We start from the raw sequence: 22,500 nt of genomic DNA on the forward strand, positions 1-22,500 counted from the left end.
CTAATTAGTAGGAATTTACATAATTATTATAAGAAAAGCAGTGAGGTTTCACAGTATCAAAGCCAAGTCAACTCCAGCCTTACTTTCATTCAAAGGCCAGGAAATTAAGCACACAACTGTAAAATGGTCTATTATTGTTTAAAGATGATTAAGATAAGTGTCTATGGCTTTTCTTTTTCAGGTGCCAGTTCTCTTGGGCAGGCATTAAAATCAAACAAATATAATGAAAGTACACTGCAGAGGTAAGTAATGTTTAAAAGTGAGCAGCAGTGTTTTATTTGGGTTTAAAAACACGAGGTGTAGCCTAGTGTTTTTAGATTCCTCATGTTTTTAAACCTGATAAAACAGGTGCTGTGAGTTTTTGAAAGGCTTCAAAAACATTCCACAAAAAGCGTGTCCCTCTGGACTCGTAACAATGGTTCCAATTGCAATTGTGAGAGGAGACTATTAGCATACAAGAAAAACAATCTATGCCTTATTTAGTATTCTTTATATAAAAAATACTAATGAGGAGTGTTTTATCACTAGGATATAAAGCTCATACATGTGACGTTTTATCGTTGTTTTGATAGGCTGTTAGGCTTGTGAATTAATGATGAGTTTGTGAAGCTTAAGGCTTGAGTTGTTTCAAAGGGGATTTGCCTTGCTTGTAGTTGAACTTTACAATATTTGCCTAGAGTCGTTATGCTAACCAGGTCTTTTTCTTGAAGCGCTAAAGGAATGCTGCTGCCAGCTAGGGAAACAAAAGTGCTCAAATATTGAATATTTCTGAGATGTTAAACCAAAAGATTCCTCAGGCATTGATGATGGGATTAATTAAATTGTGTTTTGATTAATTTTTGTTATTTTTCCAGATTAGATCTTTCTAAAAACCCTTTGAAAGGAGAGGGAGTGGCTGTAAGTTTCTTTTTGTTGCTTTTTTAATTTGTTGTTGTTTTTTTCACTCTATTTGTGGGCTTTAAAAACGACAGCCAGTTAAAAAGTGAAAAACATGCGGCCCTCAAGTTCTGTAAGTTATAAAATTAATTAAATAATAATGTACCTCTACAAGATAATCCTAAAACCTACATGTACTGTAGCTGAATAAGAAACAACAAAACAAAGAATTTGTCCAACTTTTGTTAGCTTGTACTTACAGATGTAAGAGTGATAGTAATACTGTTGATTGTTCTCTTTTTCCAGGGCCTGTGTGATTTCTTAGCAAAGCCAAACATGTTGACCCACTTGGATTTATCTGCAACAGATTGTCCTCTAGATTTGGTATCTGTGGATTACTGACACATTGTTATTTATAATTAATAATAAAATATTAGAGTACTGTGTCATTGGCCAAAACTGCACTTACATGTAAATCATTCCCTGTTCCCTTAACTTGTGCATAAAGTATTTCTGAATTTTCACAGAGAGAATAATCTATTTGAAGCTTTTTGGTGATTACAATGTATTCTCCAAAGATTAGCCCAATACTTTTTCGACTATTCTGCTTTCATTTGTGTCATCGGTAAATTATTAACAATTATTATGCAATCTAACTGTGTGGGTGGTTTTTTGGTCACATGGCTCATTCAAAGGTTATTGTTTGTTACCACTGACCCCTTTTTGCTTGATCTATATCCTGCATGTCCATCCTTTTGTTTTTTCAGTATTGCCTTGGAGAAAAACTTTCTTAGACTATTAATTCATTCTTGCAAGACTTGGTGTCATTGTTTAGTAATTTATGGAAGGTTTCGAGATGCAAAATGCAGCATCAAACAAACGTTTTTGTTGGTGGGACGCCTAGGGGTCTTTATTAATTGAAAAACATCTTGAGGTATTGTACAGTGACTGAAAAATATTGTGAAATTCAACCTTTTCCCCTTTCAACACTCCTCGATCTAGTCAACTTTCTAGCAATGTTAATTAGAGACTACAAGACACATTCAGAACTCTGTGTGACTGCACAGTTAGAACATTTGGTAATCTGAAGCTTCGGGTTTTAAGATGTGCTTTTCCAACTTGTTTACATGTGCTTGTCCCTGTTGTTCACTTGTGAACAGCTTTTCCTTCAACTAGAACTTTTGATTTGTTTCACTTACTTACGTACAGACTGTGATGATAATTCTTGTTGATTTGAGTTAGAGAGAAGTGTGGCAAATTCAATACAAGACAATTATAATAATTTTGCAAGTTGGTACATGTACATCAGTTCTGTAATCACTAAAATTACATGTAGACTTGCTAATGTTTCTTTTTGCCATTGTAGTTATTTGGGGCCCTCTTTCGAGGCTGTGTTCAACACCTAGCATCTATCAACCTTGCTGGAAACAACTTTTCTTCAAAGTGAGATCCTCATTCATTTACTATTCCATGATATACATTATATTGTAAACATATTATACAGTATAGCTCTTGTGAAAAAATTTACAAAGTTTACCGAAATAGTTGCTTGTTATGTACTGAATAAATGTTGATCTTTGGCAACCCAATTATTGAGTAAAAGTTAGATCAAGGTAGTTTGCTGACAACAGTTATGTACTGTTTATAAATGGACAGGAACTCATGTTTTATCAGGTTTTAGACCTGATAAAACATGATTTGCAAGTTTATTGAATGGCTTCAAAAACATTTCACAAGAAGTGTGTTCCCCTCTGGAGTCCAACAAAGGCTCTAATTATTGTAAGAGGAGAACAAAAAGAAAAAAGCTGAGCCTTATTAGTATATATAAATAAAAAACTCAACTGGACTATTACCGTGGTATGCATGATATGCATCCCACATAAAAATTCTATTGAGGAATGTTTTAACATGGTTTTCAAATCTCGTGGTTTTGAAAGCTCATGAATTATTAATGAGATTTTCTTCGAAGTTTTATTATCACGTTTTTGTATTTTGCCCAGGAAAAGCAGAGAAGCCGTTGTTCCACCATCGTTTCAGCAGGTTAGTATTAACTGATTTCCTACCTTTTAATTACTGTACATTGCAAATGTAACCTTCAGTTCAGCTCTCTATTGTCAGAATCCTTGCAGATGCAGTTATAGATAATTAACACATATTGGGAGGCGCGGTGGCCTCATGGTTAGTGTGCTCGACTCCGGATCGAGTTGTCCGGGTTCGGGGCCTGGCCGGAGACATTGTGTTGTGTTCTTGGGCAAGACACTTTACTCTCACAGTGCTTCACTCCACCCAGGTGTATAAATGGGTACCGGCGTAATGCTGGGGTTAACCCTGCGATGGACTAGCATCCCATCCAGGGGGGAGCATAAATACTCCTAGTCGCTTCATGCTACGGAAACCAGAGATAAGCGCCGGCCTTAATGGGCCTTCAGGCTCGTAACAGAGACTTACCTTTTAACACATATTGTCACAGTGATAGGCTTATTATTAATAATTATTAGTATATGTTTATACTAAAACAGTGGATAGCATTATTGTAGGTGCACTCTGAAATCTTGGCTACTCAAACTCCAAAATAATATCCTTTTCTAATATTCACCTCCAAGCTTAAAAATACTGTAATCATTGCACGAATGAATGAGCTAAAATCATCTTTTTGTGCTATTTTATCTCTGAGTCACTGTTCACCGTTCACTGTTCACTATTCACCAAAGTGGAGGTGCATGGCTATGGTGGTGGATATTTATCTTGCCACTTTGAGGGTCGGTTAAAATGTCCACCACTAGCCACCTCCACTTTGGTGGATAGTTGCTTATTATCTCCCACATAACAGGCATAATATAATCAGCCAGTCAAATGGGCCATTATTCTACATGTACGTAGCAGTGCCCTCTTGGCTTTCTTGTGCCATTTTTTGCTTAAAGAGTATACCGGCAATACATGTCAGTACGTAGTTACCTGTATCTTGCTCATGTTGACTTCTTGTAAATATTGATGAAATACAATATTTGTGGCCCATACAGTGCCACCTCGAAGTATAAGTACAGTAGTTACAGTACTGTATGTCGTGCCATCAAATTTTAGGTGACCTTGTTTCTTTTCTCAACCCTTCCCATTTGCTTGGTCACATGGTCAGAAAGAATGAATTTAAAGAAACCCCTGTGATGATACGTACTGTCACATGATCAACATGGTCAGTGACAAATCAGCATAGAAAGTTGAACTACATGTACAGTACAACAGGTCTGTTTTCAATATTATGTATGTAATGTAAGCATGCAGATTCAATTTGTTATCTCCTTTTTTGTAAATAACATTATTATTTACCCTCTCGGTAGCTGCAGAACACACACTTCATGTTTTGGCAACACTCGTGTATTTTGTAAATTGGTAGCCTTAGTTTCGGAGATATCAGAATATCTTTCAAAAAGTATAACAGCTTAATGTTTGCTTTTTTATCATATTTTTCAGTTCTTCAGTAGTTCACAGGCTCTAAAACTGTTGGATGTATCGGACTGTAAACTCTATGCTGAAGCTGTTAGGTGAGGATAGTATTTCCCTTTTTCCCTCACATGAAATTTACTTAATAGGTACTGTTTATTGGCAGTACTTTTAAGAATGCGAACTTAAGACATTAAGGGAAAGTATAGGAGACAATTTAATTACGGTAAGAATTTTATCTGTTTCTTTCAAAAGGTAGTAATTTCTTTTCTATGATTAATAATTTATGTGTATGTGTTCATGGGAGAGGTGGTATAGTAGGAGCTAGGTCTTATTGCAACATCATCTGGAATGAATAAGTTGTTTTCACTTTTTGTGTGCAAAGGTAGGATGTTTGAACAGGAAATCAGGAACAGTTTCCTCTGTTGTCTCAGTGTCCATAGTACTACATGTAGCTACGTTTAAAAAACTTACTGTAATCTACTGTATGTATAGCTAGCTGTTGCATTCCATGGGAATAGCAGGCTATGTTGATTATAATAATTGTAATGATCAAAATACTATTCATGACCATTGTTTAAAATGCGTTAATTTTACATGCCTGCTTCCTTGTTTAGCCTGTTTGTTTATGTATAAAAAAATGAGTGCCCCTCGTTTTAGTTGGGCAGATGCTGTCTGAAAAACTGAAAACGGGAAGAACTATCATTTTGGAGAGATGAGTTTGAATGATATTTCCAATGGAAAGGATACCCTGTTTCAAACACCAAACTCCCACAAGGGTTCCCTCTAATAAACAGTTACTGGTTCATTATCATTTTAGTCCATGTTTTATAAGTTTTTACTTTAAAAATGGCAGTTTTAAAGAAACATTAATACATGCACACAAGAACTCATTGACCTCCTTTCTGGGTATAGTTTTGTGACATAAAGCTTGTGAGTACATGTGCCATTACCTATCTATTAAAGAACAGCTACCACAATTTTAAATTGATGTACGTACTACACTGTATTTTATTTTGTAGAGCAATCTTGAAAGGCTTAAATGAGAACAATATTCTTTGTGATATTGATCTTAACATCAGCAACAATGAGGTAATTACTTTAATCTTTTTGCATTTTTCGGTTGAAAAATTTTTTTTGCTCTTATAATGAGACAATTTTCTGACATTGTTGACTAAGTTCACTGGGACATGGATCGACTATGGGGACTAAATGTTTTCATGCAAAACTCTTAAATTATATTGTTTTCTGAATGAAGAATACCGGTGTCTAGTATTAAAGAAAATGCAGGTATTCTGCTTTCTGCTGCTAGCTGTCTAATTTAACCATCAGAAAAAAACCTTTCCACCTCCTGCAATTCAACCAAACCTAAGAGAATAATTCTCACCACCAAAAATCACCTGTCAGATAGGTTTCTCACTGAGGCTACCTAGTTTTTTCTTTGCAATATCCCTAAATAGGACTTGTTATTTTAATAACAAAATAAAATTTAATTACAAATTTTAAAACGCTTTATCTCCGATATTGCTTTTTGATGTTCTGATTGTCAGCTTTCACAATCAGCTCACAACATTGTATTGTATGACCGGGAACTTATTGCATCAGGCGTTTGGAAATATGAAACATGAGGATGCATTAGAAGTAATATTTATTGGTTATAGCCAACCCAGTACTATTTTCATCACACATGCATACCTGCCAACCCCTAGAGTACGAAAATCTGGAGACGTCAAGATAATATTCGTCCGAAAAATTCCGAAGGCTTCCGAAGATTTCCCGACGACTTCCGACGACTGCCGAAGATTTCCTAACGACTTCCGAAGATAACCGAGGGTGTAGAAGGATTTTTGACGACTTCAAAACCGGACTCACCAACTGTTTTTGGCCGGAAAAAAATTGAATTGCTATTAAATCGGTTTTTAAGCAATTACGCTCACTATTGTCAGTTGGGCGTGGGAAACTTGTCTGAATGCGTGAGATCTATCAAAGCTGAGTTCGAGCAATGATGAGTTTGAGTGAGTTTGCGGCATGAATAGATCTTACTATGATGGTTTTGGAAGCCATCTTATCAATAATAAGGCGGCAAATACAGTGTTTGTGTGGAAAAGTGATTTAAAATAGTTTTTACAAACTGCGCTTCTGAAAAATTCATGAATTGGAAACTTTAGGCACTAGAAAATCAGAAACGTTTCCAATTCATGAATTTTTCAGAAGTAAAGTTTTATGGAAATTATTTGGCATGGTGACTTGCAGCTCTAACCCGCTCAAATTTCAAAAGAACACCCATAAAAGTAGCTTACCTAATGTGTGTTTGCAAATGGCTGGACACCAGCTAGAGGAGTAATCTTCTCCACTTTCTGCAAAGCAAGGTTTTTCACCCCCTCAAAACCCGAGGGAAGGGCGCCTAAGATTTCCTTTTGAAGTGAATCGAAATCCGCGTTGGCCACCTTTGATTCGACAGATCAGATGTAAACAGTGTGCGAAAACCGCGCTAATTTTCTACTATGTATTGTGCAATATGAATGGTTTATTTCTGGCCAGTTACGATACTCGTTAAATATATATAAATTTGATTGCCTCCGCTGATTTACGTTTTCCGATCAAATAAAAGCACTAAATAAGAGCACTAAATCCACTTCTTGCTTTATTTTCTTTTTTGTAATCGCGAAAATAACGAAATTGGTGAAAAAAAAAACATGGAAAAAAGCCACGGTAGGTAGTTCCCGGGAGATTTGGTGGCTTAACCGGGTGACCGGGAGATTTGATGAAAAACTTGGAGACTCCCGGGAGAGTTGGCAGGTATGCACATGCAAGGTGAGCTTATGGCATGACTACGATCTAATCAATATGAGGTCGCTGGCAGATTAGTGGTGGAACCACTGGGACATGTCCTATTCTTTTGCCAGAAGTTAATTTTTATTATTTCTATGATATTATTATCAAATTTCTAGCTTAGAGCTTCAGGAGCTACAGCCATTGCGGAGCACGTGGGCAAACTTAGATGCGTCAGTAGACTGGACATCAGTGATAATGGTAAGTAAAGTGCAAAGTTTAATTTGTTGTCGAAAAAAAACAAAAGAACGCCCCAAAAATTGAAATCCATGCTATGTAATTTGTATAAGAATTTTCTTATACTTTGCCATAGGTTTTTGTATATTAAGGACAGTGCCTACTAATTCAAAGGTATTTTTGCCCCGGCTTACGATTATGCGGGAAATGTAGATCTTAACAAGTGTTATTAAAATCGAAAAAGAAAATTGGGGGTAACCACACATTTTTCAAAGATAGTTCATGAACAATATTTGTAAAAAGCTTTAAAATACAAAGCCATGTATGGCGTTCTTTCTCAAACTGACGCTTAATTATCTCTGAAAAATGCACGGTTACTCCCAATTTTCCTTTTGGATGCTAATAGTACTTACTAAGATCTACTTTCTCTGCATAATTTTAAACCGCGCAAAAATATTCCTGTATTAGTAAGCATCACCGATAGGAAATCCGAGTATCTCGAGATGCGCAGGACGTATTCGCAATAACAATAGTAGGCACCGTCCCCACATGATGTTACTCCGTCTAATGCCAGATGGTCGTATTTGTCAATTGGGGGTGTTTTTTACTCGGAATTCCTGAAAGGTATCCGAGTTATAATCTGGGTAGAATTTAGTTTTCTGTGCAGCAAATGGACAATAGAATTACGAGGCGGTGATTTCAGTGGCTAAAAGGAATGCACTAGACCCCTTTGAGCAATACATTTGACCTCCCTCTGAGACAAAACAACTGCAACAATAACAGATATACACAGCAGTAAAGGAGAGGATTTCCGCTAGCGAGAGGTCTCATGTCGTACAGAATTCTATGCAAATCCGAATTTATAACATGCAGTGAAGCAACCAAAGCAATGGGTGCTGTGTTGGGTGTTCAGTATGATACTGATTCAGAAACTCAAAGCCCATGTTCTACTAGACTTTGCCACAAGTCGACCTCACGAGGATCCCAGGAGAAAATGTTTTGGCGAGCGAAGCCTGATTTTTCGGACGCGAGGCGGATGAGTGAGCGACGAAGTGGCGAGAGATCTGTCCCGCGTGCCATCTACATGAGACGAAGGCCTTTTCGAAAGTCTAATGTTCTACGTGATGGCAAATGAGGCAACTACAATTCAGCCTTCTGGAAATGTTATGAATAAGATATTTACTCTAGTCTTGCCTGTTGACAACATGATGAAATCGCCAGTTCAGAACCTCCAGCAGTGGTATGTTGGAATGTTTCTTCCAGCTGTTCTTTTGTACGAGCATCGTCCACCGATGTCACTCTCTTCTTTTAGTTAATTGATAGTTTCACGATCTTCATGTTAGCTATACGTAGAGCTGGAAGTCACCAACCGCATTATTCACAACAATGTTAATTTCGAACCCTTGCTGCTAGATACCTGTTTTCACTTACCCACATAAATTACAAAAAACCATGGTTTTTCACAAGTTTTCTGTGTCGCTACACTGGTGTTTCACCCTCCCTTGCCTCACTACTTTCACTTGATACAAGTTTTATCTGATGTCACGCTACCTATTAGATCCCGCAAAATCTTGAATAGACATAACGCTGCATTCGGTAGATCCAAGTTATTTCCTATACAACAACCTGTTCCAAAACAAACTATCCCTATAGCAAGGTCACCCGTTGAATTTATTTGTAAAACATTAAACAATGTTCACCGGTACGTTATCCGTTGTTATTAATGAGCCATCCAGACTTCAACTGGCTGCAGATACACTGTATTTTGCTTGTTTTGTTTCGTACTTGACAAATTTGAATCACTCAACTTAAAAACTACCTCTTCTTCTACCCTACTTCTGGGCCACGTGGTATTCCGAGTTAACGCGCGTCTTGTTTTAGTATTAGTTTTTCCGTTTTGGTCACGTGCACAGAAAGATAACCTCTGAGTCATTACACAAGCATTTATCATCAACATCATCATCGGTGGGCCGAATAGCTTTCGACTGTAAAGCTGTAAACCGACTGGGTCTGGGGGATATACGTTGTCATCAACAAGCAACTATACTACCTGTTGGGGGTCGATCCATCCCTGTACAGTACAATTTCCATATTTCCTATACAAGCATCATTCCACTAACAAAAATAACACTGATATTTTTTGTTAGGTTTTGAAGGGGATTTAGTCCAGATCCTTGAGAAAATGGCCTCAAACAAGTCCATGAAACACTTGAATCTGGGGCAGAACACGAGACACTCCAAGTAAGTTATGCTTTCATACATACAGCAGTTCAACTAACTGCAAAAATGTACTAGAGCGGTTTTCAATTGAGTGTCGAAAGTAATTAGCAAATTGCTTTGGTTTTGCATTACTTCACGCAGTGATTGGTTCAAAGTTATTGCGCCACTTTTCCAACCAATCAGAAGTGAAACCAAACCACTCGTGACTCGCGCGTGCACATTTTCCTGCGCTTTGTGTCGGCTACGTATAATTATTTCGAGTTTTGATTGGTTTACTGGATTGTCTGTTGTGCAAACCCTCGACGCAGGCTATGGAAACTCGGAAAAAAGTCCTCCATTGCTTTTTTGAATATTTCTCAAAGATAATTCGACATATAAGGAAAATGTTGGGTTTTTTTTTTACCTCTTGATTGAAACAGATTTTCCTTATGGACGCACATATTTCCTACCAGCCCATCAAAACGCGCGTCTGACAATATATAAGCAATCAAAATTCGTGTGGTGTCACAGCCATGTTTCCATACTCTCATAGACACAGCTATTGACCAATGAGAGTGCTCGTACTATCCTAATTATTTTATAAAATGTTATAATACCGAAATTGGGGCTCCATGTGACATTCATGATTGGGTGATTAATCGGTGTTTTATTTAGATAGTGAGATCTCCTCGTCTGTTCTTCTTTTTCTTATTGTGCAACCCTCCTCCTTCTCATAAGAAGATTCTTGTGAGCGTGCAGTATAAGAAAAAGTTGTAGGTGTAAACATGAAATAAATGTGCAAGCGTACAGCGTCTATCACGAAGGTCGAGCCATACCCGTAAGAAGAAAAAACATTGAATTTTTATATATATTTTTTGCAGGAGTTCAGCTGCTGTTATGGAAGCTCTAGTTCAGCTGATATCGGGGGAAAATTCGGTAAGATGTGTTAGAAAGCTCTGTTTTTTTTTCTTGGAGTGTACCTTCATCAGTGGTTAACGGCGACAGCCAACGAAAATCTTCAGCTACGTCACTCAGAGAAATTACCTACTTTTCTTCCCTTAATCGTTAGCCATTACAATTTTCTCAAATTTGATTGGTGCATTAACTGCTAAAAAAATTTTCACTAATTACTGTGTAGGGTTGTAATCAGACAGTGAAATCGGACAGTTACATCAGCTAATCATATTAAGTGCACTCAGCTTAATCCACCAATCACAGAATTTATCACAATAACCATAGCAACAACCACTTACGCTACCAAACTGGGGATTTTCCAAAATGGACAAATTTGTAACTTTAGACAGTGAAAAAGGAATGCATTTGTTTTCTCGGAAATTGTAATGGTTATGATTAATTGGTAACAGGACTTTGTGTTGTCCAAATCGGTCTGTAATCATACTCGTGATTAAACAAGACAGACTCCCGTTGTGCAGTCGTCCGATTTTGTTATCACTCGAATGATTACGGACCAAATTGGACTGCACTAAGTCCTGTTACCATTATAAATTGAAGAGAGAGTTTTTCAAACCGGAGATTAAAAATGATTATGACAATAACAACAGTCGGTTACTGTACTGAAACCAGAGGCCAACTTCAAATTTTATTGAAACCCGGGTCACTGTAATAACTCACGTGATCTAATACTATTGTACTGATTGTATTAAATAAAAAGCCTCTTGTCATGATATGCTTTATTGTAAGTCATGCAAATGGCATTGAGAGTTACAAGCAAATGAACTGCAAGTCGGAGCTGGAACTTGCTACTTCTTGTTGTTTTGTGCTGCTATTAAGGCATGCAGTTTATGGCTGGTTTCAACCGCTATCTATTGTTAGTATTATTGTTGTTGTTATTAACATTCATTTGTATGTATGTGTTCCTTTTGCTACTGTAGCATCTAGAGTCCATATCCTTGGCTGAGTCCAAATTGAAAGAGGACATTGTCCCTCTTCTAGATGCTCTGGGTACTAATGAAAGTGTGAAAGAACTCGACATATGGTGAGAAAACGTTGACTTTATTGTCCACCTTAATTACACATTTGATCCAAGCATGCCCTTAAGATTCTAAGTTCTCTTTGCTTATTAAGTGCTCCATGGGGCATTTTACAACATTAACTGAAATAAGATTCTACCAAAACAACATGTCAGATTTAGACCTTGACTGATTGTCACTCGAGTTACAACCCGCACATTCCGCAGAAGTGCTTGTGTAATGCATAATTAAGCGATTACCGTTACACCATGGCGTTGGCCTGTAAGTAATAGTAGTAGGACTGAGTGGAGTGCAATTCAGGGATTAATCGGGCGAGTAAACTCAAAATTGCGCGAGGCCGAAATTACGAGGACGATTACGCCTGAATTGTACGACACGAAGTGCTATTACTAATTAATCGTAACTATAACGAAATGTGTTGTGTAAAAAAAGTTAAAATTATATTCAATCTGTTTTGCAAACGGTAGGAAAACAGCAAGAAAGGCCCCAATCACGCGACAAATAGGCGCGCACAGAACCAATCAGACTTGAGCATTTTGTAATGTTACGATTACTCCATGGTATTATAGCCCCAAAAAAATTATGTAAACTACGAGATTTTTGCACCACTGCTAAAAGCTAGTTTTTCAATTGTTGTCTTTTGGTTTATAGTATCTGTGTTTGTATGTTTTTCCAGTGGGAATCACATGGGTGATGAAGGAGCTCGCATTTTAGCAAAGGCTCTTCAAATCAACAGTAAACTAAGGTAAGTATGACTCTGGAAGCCGCCAATGGTTTCGCTCCCTTGTCAGTTCGCCCCCTCGAGTTCGTCCCGCAACTAATCTAGTTCGCCCCCTCAAATACATCGAGCTCGCCTCGTACCAATTATTTTGGTTCCATTTTTGAGCCTGTCTTACAGTGCAGCTCAAAGATCAGCGAAATATGCACGTATTGTACGGCAACTGCATCCTGTTTTTTTATCTTTGTTCGGCACAAGTCGGTGATTCAAACATTTGATTGTTTCTCTCTTAAGGTGGGAGGTCACATTGCAAGGGCATATCCCTGAAACATGTACGCGCAATATTTTCATGTGTGTGCACATGTTTTGATTTTGTCCCTACTACTTGTCCCGTCTACGCGTCCCTACTGCATGTCGCCTCAGTGTGCACTGCACTACACAAGTTTTTTGTCGCTGCAACATGTCCCTGCAACATGACCCCTCGAGTCTGCCCACCTTTAAGGGACAATTATTATTACTCGCTTTGCGTCACGATAAAAGGTTTTCAAAAATTGCGTGATTGCTTACACGGTTAACGAACTATGCTCAGTGAAATGAAATACTGAAATTTTTACAGTATCCAGGAGACAGTTCACTCGGTTTGGCGAACGGAGTTAGTTTCAATCTCCTTAGGGGTGCACGGATGGGGCAGTGGTGAGAGCACTCACCTCCCACCAGTGTGGCCTGGGTTCGATTCCGAGACTCGGCGTCATATGTAGGTTGAGTTAGTTGGTTCCCTACTCTGCACCGAGAGTTTTTTCTTCGGGTTCTCCGGTTTCCTCTCTCCTCAAAAACCAATTACATTTGACTTAATTTGCGTTATTTGTTAATTTCAGTTTACAGTGACCCCAATTAGAACGACTAGACACAAATAAAGTTCCTTTCCTTTTTCCTTTTTGTTGCTATATCAATAGTAAGCTTTCATTAACGTTCTAGAACTCTCAACTGGGACAAGAACGGTACATCATACAGAGGGTTTGCAGACATCGCTGCTGCTCTGGAATGGTGAGTTACGATACAGACACAGTCTAGGTGAACGCCACAACGCCAAAGCAAAGTACAGTAAACGTGGACAACTCCACGTCGTTTATGGTCGTTTCGCCCACAATCAAGTCGTGTCGTCAACATTTAAGTTCATTCGCCCACACATCTTAAGAAGGAAAGAAATCGAAAGATAGCGTTTAAATTCACGAGCGATGTCTCAAAATTTGCAATCCAAGTAATCAGCATCTGTCACGGTCTGTGATGTCGCACTGGGGAATCAAAACGTAGTATAAATCCGTACATGTCTTTTCAATCCCAATCTTATATTTTGCTTCAAGCCGGTGGCAGATTGTCAGCATTCTTTCATCAGCGAGTGTTACGGTTTATATTCTCCTCGCTGAGGTAATTAAATGTATTACCTGTAACAAACCACAAATGCTACTGAAATATAAAACTTTCTTGCGGTTACTTCACCTGTGTAGGCGAGTGGATCAAAGTGTGCACAGTCCCTTGATTGTGGGTGAATCACCTTGTGGGCGAAACGACCTGATATCATTTACTGCTGAGAGAGTGGTACAAGATTGAAATTTGCAATGTTAGCGTCCTAGTGGGCATGTGACTGTTTGAGCGTTCTGCGAGTTGAAGCCCGGGCAAAAGGCTCCAACATTTGCTTCAACCAGTCCGTTCAATTTTTTCAACAGCGATGTTGAAACCGTTTCCCCTCCCCTTCCCCCCCCATCCCCCCCCATCCTCCAACGGTGTTGAAACATTTTGGATGGAAGTTGAATCGATGTTGAATGAGTTTAAAAGCGTGTAAACTTTGCTTCAACAACCATTCAATATTTGTTTTGTTATCGCGAATGTTGAATGAAGTTGAAGCCTTCAACAATCCCTTTAACATTGTCGGGTATCACTATGCGCGTGCGCACTAATCGGTCTTTCAGTGATGTATCCTCGTCCGTATCCGTAGAAACAACCGCGGCTGCAGCCTGGGACTGAATACCAGGCCTCTCGTGAAGCTTTGTGTAATCAAATGTTGATGATGCATTGAATCCGTTGGCTCGGGATTTTAGCTACATGTAGTTAACCGAGTGTTCATGACAAGTGCTTGACTTGAGTTAGCGGCTTAAGTGCCCTGACAATCACTACAAACTATGATGTTGCTAAAATGGATTAAAAACCATTCAAAAATGAAACCGTTTTGATGAGAATGAATTGCATTCAACGTAAATTTAGTGGAACCATAACAAGGATAAATTCAGTATATCTTTTAAAATGTTCTCGCTACCTTTTTTTTCAGCAACCACACCCTTCTATCGATGCCTATACCTCTCCATGATGCAGCACAGTCACTTAAACCTCAAACAGAACAGCACCTAAAAAAGGTAGGCACTCAAAAAAAAATAAATAAATAAAAAATACCCAGGAAAAGTAACTGCTTTGTCAGATAGTAAAGAATGAAAAATTCATTAAGTTGGATACATGGCAAGGGCGTTTCTTCAAGAGGTTCTAAATTTTAATCGATCAGGGGGAGGACAGCATTTCCGCATTGAGTTAGCCTTTGGTATTTGGGATAAGGTGTAAGCCTGCTGAACTTGAGGAGGTAAGTTCAAATGCCGGTCGCGGAACAAGCATTGGAGAGCTGTTGTTGTAATTGAATTTCCAACTGGACTGGACAACTTACCTTTTGGCTCAGTTTGTTGAGGATTCGACTGTCGTGCTTTCTTTGTAATGACATCTGCGGATGGTTGGATTTTCCAGTCTTTCTAGGATAAAGACTATAAACCGTAGACCTCGTCTCTGGCAGGGGGCGTTAAAAGAACCCACGCATAATTCACGAGAATAGGCCACCAGAGTTCGCGGTGTTGCGCCCACTGCTCTGTTGTGTGAGCCTTAGTTGGGGAAACTCAAACGAAACTCAAGTGAAGGTATGATCCTCGCAGTTATGAACGCAATTTTAGCAATTGCACAGAGAAGCTTGAAGAATTCAGGACTTCAACGGGGTTTAAACCCGTAATTCTGTACGCAGTCGCTAAAACTGCGTCCATAACTGCGAGGATCATAGCTTCACTTGATTTCATATCCGCAGTTCAAAATATCCTTTCGTTCGTTAAAACTAAACTGTAAACAATATTTGACTTTGCGGTAATGGTTAATGTAAGTTTACAGTGTCCCCAATTAGTGCTCCACCGCTAGAACGACTAGACACTTAAATGAAGTTCCTTTCCTTTATATATCATTAGCCGTCAAGCTTTCGTTAATGTTTCTTCCGTAGTTCAAATATATGACATTTCACATGAAAGTTCATTTTATTCACTTGTAGCGGGATACGACGTGAATTCACCTTTATCACTCGGCGGCCATTTTGGAGTCCTTGGGGAATAAAGGCTTTGTCTTTGCGTTGTCTTTGCCCGTCCAGCCTCACATTGAATGAGAGGTTCGACGGGCAAAATCTTTTGTTTGGACATTGAGTGATATGGGTCTATTCGCAATTGACGAGCTCTCTGCTCCCCCTTCCCCCATGGTCATTGGTTCAGTCCCGTTGAGTCTGGATTGTTCAGGCTTCCTTTGCGATTGCTTGACCAGCTTAGCTAACTCCGATGATCTTCGTAACTTTCATTGCATTTGCATATAGAGCAGTTTTCAAATGACTGTGGAAAGTAATTATGCTATTAAAATTGCTACGCTTAGTGATTGGTTTAAAAATCTCGCGCCAGTTCGTCAACCAATGAAAATGAAAACCAAAACCAATCCGACTTCCACGCGCAATTTTTCCCGCGCTTTGGTTCATCGCGTTGTTTGCATCTTCTGTGATTGGTCGAAGTAATTACTTTGGTAGTCCCGCGCTTTGGTTCATCGCGTTGTTTACAGCTTCTGTGATTGGTCGAAGTAATTACTTTGGTAGTTGTTTTACGACACTCAATTGAAAACCGCCATATTCGTATGTGAAACGCGCCATGTGAATGAATTCTTTTTCTTTTTTTCAGATTGAGAAGTTGTTACTCAGAAATCAGTCTCCTCACAAAATTGTAACAGAGCAGGCGTACAGATTACAGCAGGGTCTCTTTCTCGCGTCCACTCAGCAACAGGTATTTCTGCTTAGTTTAACGTAGGCATTTGTATGTAGTCAGTTGGCTCATGTTCTTTTAACTGCGCTTATATTGTTATTAATTTATGCGTGTGCGTGCATCTTTGCCTATCACGAAGAGTGACAGATGGGTGGTCCAATCTCTCGTCATTTGTCTCCATTTTCGCGTTTGAAAGTTTCAACGTTTTAACCCTTAATACACCCCAGAAGCCTTTTGTTAGCAGAGCGGAGTTGTGTGCAGTGGCTTGAGCGACTGTGTTCTATCGCTGCACATTCATTATTTCCTTCGAGGGTGGAGGCACACATTTCATCAACTCTTTTTTCTTTCCTCTCAGATGGTGGACCGTCTCGTGGTTCAATTGCAAGACCTCATCAGCGAGCTCCGACTTTCCAAGGACACTGATGCTCAGAACGAGATCAAGGCAGCTAAAAATTATGTTCAGGATGCTGACAAGCTTAAACAGGTATGCAACATTAAGACCGTTGAATGGCCTGGCCTCCCACAAGTGTCCTGCAGCTCAGTGGTAGAGCATCCGAACTAGTAATCCGAAGGTCGTCGTAGGTGCGACTCCAGCAAAGGAGCAGTCGGACTTCCGAGTATCCCCGAGTCACCATCGATCAAAAGACGGTGTTGCTCGGCGGAAACATCAGAGAGTTTTCATTATCGGCCGCCAGCCACTAGGTGCTAAGTGTTTAATGGCAAATCCTGGGGACACAGCCAGTACGGAGACAGGCACTTGTAGGTCGCAACTCATACCTGAGCTCTTAGAGTAATAGTTTTTCCAGACAATCTATTTTATGATTCTCTTGCCATGCATTTTTAACTTAGCCAATGGATATGATCAATGTATCATTACGTCTCAGGTGCATTAATTAGTATTTGACTTTAAGTGAGATTACCTAGGTCTGAGAGACAAACCGTCTTTGGGTTCTAGTTGTTCGCTCCTAGTCAAGAGTTCTTGTGAGAGCTTAATATTTACGACATTCACATCAGCAAAAACATCATTTACATTGCTAATCCACTGCTTTGTGCTAATATTTTTCATAGAATTCAACTTTGCTTAACTCCAAACCGAAGTACATTATTAAAATAATTGTCATTCCGAACAATTGGTTTAACCTAATTGTTGTTTTAACAGCTTTTGTTAAAGTTCCATCTGTGTACGAATGACAGTGATCTGGAGCCGCGTTTTGCTGAGCTTGCTACCGAATTTCATAAAGCTGCAGAGGAAAAAATGAAGGTAAAAAAATTAAACCTTTGATCATGTTACAGAACTGATGCTTGACCAGTTGGGTTTTGAAAATTTAATGCAATTTTAAATAACGTTGCATTGCTTTGTACCGCAAATGAAGCTATCTTCCATGTAGAGGCGAAAGTTATTTCGGGATTTCTTTGCTTTACATTGCTACGCTTCACGCCTTGGTGATTGGCTCAAACATCTCTCGTCATATTCTCAACCAATGAAAGGTTGAAGTAAAACCACTCGCGACCTTTCACGCACGTTTTCGCGCCCTTAGAGCCGGCTGCCATGTAATTTTGTCTGAGTTATGATTGGCCAAAGATCGTGAACCGCTTTAAAATTAAACACGAATGATTGCTGTTCTAACATCATCTTACCTTCTTTACTACTTAACTTTACACAGCTTTTATTGGGAAACTTTATGTAAACTCTGGTTTTTTTTTTAAACATACTCGTAAAGAAAAAAACAAAACAACAACAACAACTTAATCTTTATTCCCAGAGCAACGTGGACAAGATGGTGGATTGTGCAAAAGAAGTCTGCCCTTACATCACATCGACACAAGTAAGATACAGCACTTATCCTTTAACCCTTAGTTTCTTTGCTGTGCCCGTGCGAAAACGGTTATTCGACCTAATAACCCTTTCCAAAAGCTCCGGTTCTCCATTTTGGAACAAGAACTGCAGGTATGTTTCTTCCCAACTTCTTCCCAGAGTTGCTTCCTTCCAAAGCTGCTAAGTGATTCGGTGAGAGAGGCGTCCGAAAGCACTCGCCTGGTAGTGATGTCGGACAACATTAACTGTTATTGCTGTCAGACTCCTCTCCTACCGAATAGCTTAACGAGCGGGAAAGCTGACTGAAATTCAGGTCACCCGACTCTTAATTGCTGGTCGCTAAGATTTAGACCTCATTGCACCATCCATTCCCTATGTGAAATAACTTTTGCTTGGTGTCTTTAGGATGTGAAAAGCCGCCTGGAAGCAGTTGTACAGAACACGCCCCAGTTGAGTGAAACGTTCGTAGAGGAACTGATCCTCACGCAAGCCGCTGCTGGAATCGCCAACAGATTAAGGTAAGGGCAGCTTGATAGAATCTCATATCCGGCGCTCATCATGTCCATTAGTATCATTTCTGAAACGATGAACTTAAGGGTTGCTTTAGTTGTTTTAGTTTTGTGCGAAGCTAATTTTTAGTCGTGGATACGCGAAGCGCATAAACGACTATCGTTAGGGGTCAGAATATGCCAATTTTTTCACTCACTCAGATTTAAACTAATCGATAAGTCAAAGACCAATATCGATTTTTTTCAAGATATGCCAATTTCTCACTAACGCAGTTGAATTCAGATCGATATGGCTACGATCAATACCGATTTTCCGACGTTTCACTTTCAGAAGTTATGCCGCAACGTAATACGTTGAAATATTCCTCGACTTTTCTTCGTTCCGAAGGGATTCATACTCGTTGCAGTCAGCATGTGGTGTTACCGAGCCATTGCATGCTCAGTGGAAGACTAAAGGTGTCACTTTGCTACGTGTGTTAAAAATGATTGCAAGAGACATTTTCTTGTCGATCCGCTAAGTTCACAGGTCCACTCGCATTAGCAAAGGAGCAAGCCGTGAGATTTCCGTGGACAGTGACAACTGTGTTCACCTAAAGCAAACTACTGCATTCTATTGGTTATAGGCATCCGTAGCTGTTTACATAGTTGAGGACCCTTCAGATATTTGAAAATGACCTGATGTAGCCTGCCAATGACAACGCATTCTTTTTAGATAAAAATCAAACACGAATACAGTCATTATTTCGTAACAAGATCAGAAAGCAACTCATCGCAACAGAACTCCCATTTTGTAAGGAATGTATCCACGTCTTCTTCACAGTTCTCCTTTGATTTGGTTTCGTAGTACTTTAGAGGTTAAGGTAACTTTCAACTTGGATGAATAAATGAAGAGGTGGATTTTCCAAGAATATTTACCATCGTTCATCGGGGTTGATTACCGTCTCCTTTCCTACATCTTAAAAAAAAAAAACTTTAAACCCTATATCATGATCCACAGTGAAATTCTTCTTACTAATCTCTGTACCTTTCATTATAAAAGTAGTTTGGAGAATTTGTTGAAGGATCAAAGCGTTTTCTCCTGTTGGAGTGAGTTTGTAAATTCCTCAAACCTTTCCTGTTCATTTTGTATAAATAAAGTGCGACAAATTGATGTTCGTCTCCATTCGGACGTAAAAGGTTAAAAACTTCACCTCTGGAAGTATAGGAGGACAATTTGTCACCTTGAACCTACTCTATGGTCTCAATGCCACGATTCCCTGTTCCTTACATGTACCATAGAGCATCCCAGCTAGGAGTTATTTCTCTACATTTTGATTGGTTGATCCTCCTTTTGCCTCTACTACTATTACACGTTTCAGGGCGCGCGGAAGCGAGGCTTTCTATGTCGATCAGACAAAGAAGAGTAAAAGCCTGGCCAAACGCTTGCAACATTTCAAAGCAACATCTTGCAACATGTGTTGCCAAACGCAGGCAACATTTCAACATTTTCAACGCATGTCGATGTTCAACAATAGTGCAAGATGTTGCCCTGAAATGTTGTGACCTGCGAGCAGGCTCGTTTGTAAGTGTCGTGCCCCAATCCTCTCGCGGCTTTGCCGCTCACACGACACTTACTCAGAAGAAGAGAAACTACAGTTGTTGAATGCCACGATAGTTTCGCACATTTGGAGTTGTTACTTCGGTTAACACGTCCATATGCTATACAGTGCCTTGCCTGGCAATACCAAACCTCAAATCACTGGAAAAAAGCGAAGGAAACAGTAAGGAATCAAGAAATCACACAATCCTTCGATACGAAATTCTTGTTTTGACCCGAAAGCCTTGTTTTCGCGGCTTCTGAAACTAATACCGCAGAGACGTGGGCTCAACTGTAAAAACAGCTATTGAAAACCGTCCACTGATAAAATACACCTGACGACTGATTTCCTGTGTGTTCCCTCTTTGTAGCGAAGACAAACTTGGCGTGGCGTCTGTAATGGTGGACACTATCATGGAGATTGTGATTCATCAGCTGGAGAGTTGTATTTCTAAACTGGTGAGTGTCTGTACTGACGGTGCGTCAAATAGCTACAGCTAAGATATGGTTGACTGTCTCCTACAAATGTTAAATTTAAGATGACTGAGCACAGTATTCAAGCACTCATACTTCCGTTTTTGATATATTTATTGAGTTTTTGCCTGGAAGCTTAAACTTAGTCACTGATAAGTGCTACCTCTACACGCGGTTGCCATCATAACCCATCTAGATTAAAACAAGGCCTAAAGGATTCTTATTTCTCATTTATGCAAAATGTACTCAGTTTTTTTGGAGCATTTGCGTACTTAACGTAATAAAAATAAAGTGTTTAACAGCTGTTATCATAGAATTTCAACAGACGGATATTTCATAATTCGCTGATAGACGTTTTTTTAGTTTTCTGATTTTTTTAAAATAGACGACTCATTAGTAGACGGAACAGTACCATTTTAATTCCACATTTCTGCAAAATCTAATGACGGGTTTGCGAGAAATTTGGTAAAACAGCTGTTGGTCTCAAGTTTTTGAGCGAATGCGCATGCGCATGCGCAGCTGAGCGTTTTGCTGGGTCTCAGTTGTACCACGACGTTAACGTAATGGAAGCGAATTTACACCACATTTCCAAGACCATCGCCACCTTAATGTTGATTTTCCAATAAGACCTTTGGCGGCTTTCGGAACAAAGGGTTTGTCTGTTCCAGCGGTCTTCTCAATTGAATATCAAAAGTAATGTATGGAAACAGATAGAATTGAAAAAATGAAAAAAACATGGAATGGAACACGCAAGCATACTTACAAGTAACACTACCCAAACTTAGTAGAATCTTGGTCATCAGCACTTTTTGTGAGAGGAAAAATACGCAAACTAACGTGAGGTCTTTAGGTATCTATCTGCGCGTATTGCTTGTACTTATGCCTGCATTGCTAGGAAACGAGCCGCTAGAGCACAGTAAATGCGCAATGAATTGGAGTATTGTTTACTGAGAGCACTGCGCAAACGTTCGTTTTCCGGATCTTTTGAAATCTGGCAATTCGTATCGTCTTGCTTCCTTGCGCCTATTGTTGTGGAAGCTCCAACAAACTGAACTTTTAGCACTTTGAATAGTTCAAAAACCCGTTGAATTATTTTTACGAGGGATATATTGAAGAAGAGAATTGCAACGAGTAGCTATCATTTCCAATAAATTTGTGACACAGGATTTGCTTCTGAAAGATCATCGAAACAACTTGGATGAAGGAGAAAATGAAGCCGAAAAGAGTTTAGAGGAGGACGATGTGGCAGCGGTAAGTCATTGTGTGTACATGCGCTTAGTGAAGGAAATCGTATGAACAGAAGTATGAACGCGAGTGCATTTCAGTATAGGCACGAGGGATGTTTTGAAAGTTCTCAAAATTGGCGAGTGCAATTTGATAACTTTCAAAACACGAATCACCATAAATCAGGAAATGCGCGAGCAACTTCATAACTATTTTGTATTTCTTATCTACTCAAATCCACCGCTTTGTTTACATAGCAACTTCCGTGTCGTACTCTAAAAGCTATTTATGCATTCGTCATTGACCAATCAGAAACGCGATATTCTGTTGAGTAAATAATAATTAAGAAAACCGTTACTTTGATGAGAGATGCCTTATTCAGTAATGACGTGGGTACTATATCCTGAAAAATAAATTCAATTACTCCGGTAAGAATCGGCCGACTAAGGGCCGATTTACACGGTACGATTTTTGTCGCTTGCGACAAGCTCACGACAGGCCTACGACATGACTTACGATCGTTCCGTGTAAATCGGCCCTAACGAACTCCAGATTCGACTTCAAAGTAAACTTCCACTC

The 22,500-nt window shown here is 39.2% G+C and overlaps 1 protein-coding gene across 1 annotated transcript in view; it reads left to right on the forward strand.

Annotated features, from left to right (window-relative positions):
* The window catches only part of LOC137994890 (F-actin-uncapping protein LRRC16A-like), a 50,284-nt gene that overhangs the window by 16,279 nt on the left and 11,505 nt on the right, over positions 1-22,500 (forward strand). The window contains exons 13-33 of the mRNA XM_068840474.1: positions 182-242; positions 855-897; positions 1,183-1,260; positions 2,243-2,319; positions 2,877-2,916; positions 4,345-4,415; positions 5,337-5,406; positions 7,266-7,347; positions 9,471-9,564; positions 10,404-10,458; positions 11,415-11,518; positions 12,190-12,258; positions 13,207-13,275; positions 14,555-14,639; positions 16,242-16,343; positions 16,678-16,806; positions 17,482-17,583; positions 18,086-18,148; positions 18,544-18,656; positions 20,595-20,682; positions 21,862-21,948. Coding sequence (XP_068696575.1) covers positions 182-242; positions 855-897; positions 1,183-1,260; positions 2,243-2,319; positions 2,877-2,916; positions 4,345-4,415; positions 5,337-5,406; positions 7,266-7,347; positions 9,471-9,564; positions 10,404-10,458; positions 11,415-11,518; positions 12,190-12,258; positions 13,207-13,275; positions 14,555-14,639; positions 16,242-16,343; positions 16,678-16,806; positions 17,482-17,583; positions 18,086-18,148; positions 18,544-18,656; positions 20,595-20,682; positions 21,862-21,948 — 1,682 coding nt within the window. The remainder of the gene's footprint in view (positions 1-181; positions 243-854; positions 898-1,182; positions 1,261-2,242; positions 2,320-2,876; positions 2,917-4,344; positions 4,416-5,336; positions 5,407-7,265; positions 7,348-9,470; positions 9,565-10,403; positions 10,459-11,414; positions 11,519-12,189; positions 12,259-13,206; positions 13,276-14,554; positions 14,640-16,241; positions 16,344-16,677; positions 16,807-17,481; positions 17,584-18,085; positions 18,149-18,543; positions 18,657-20,594; positions 20,683-21,861; positions 21,949-22,500) is intronic.

Source organism: Montipora foliosa, chromosome 1 (genome assembly GCF_036669935.1).
Source record: "Montipora foliosa isolate CH-2021 chromosome 1, ASM3666993v2, whole genome shotgun sequence".
Classification (NCBI taxonomy): domain Eukaryota; kingdom Metazoa; phylum Cnidaria; class Anthozoa; order Scleractinia; family Acroporidae; genus Montipora; species Montipora foliosa.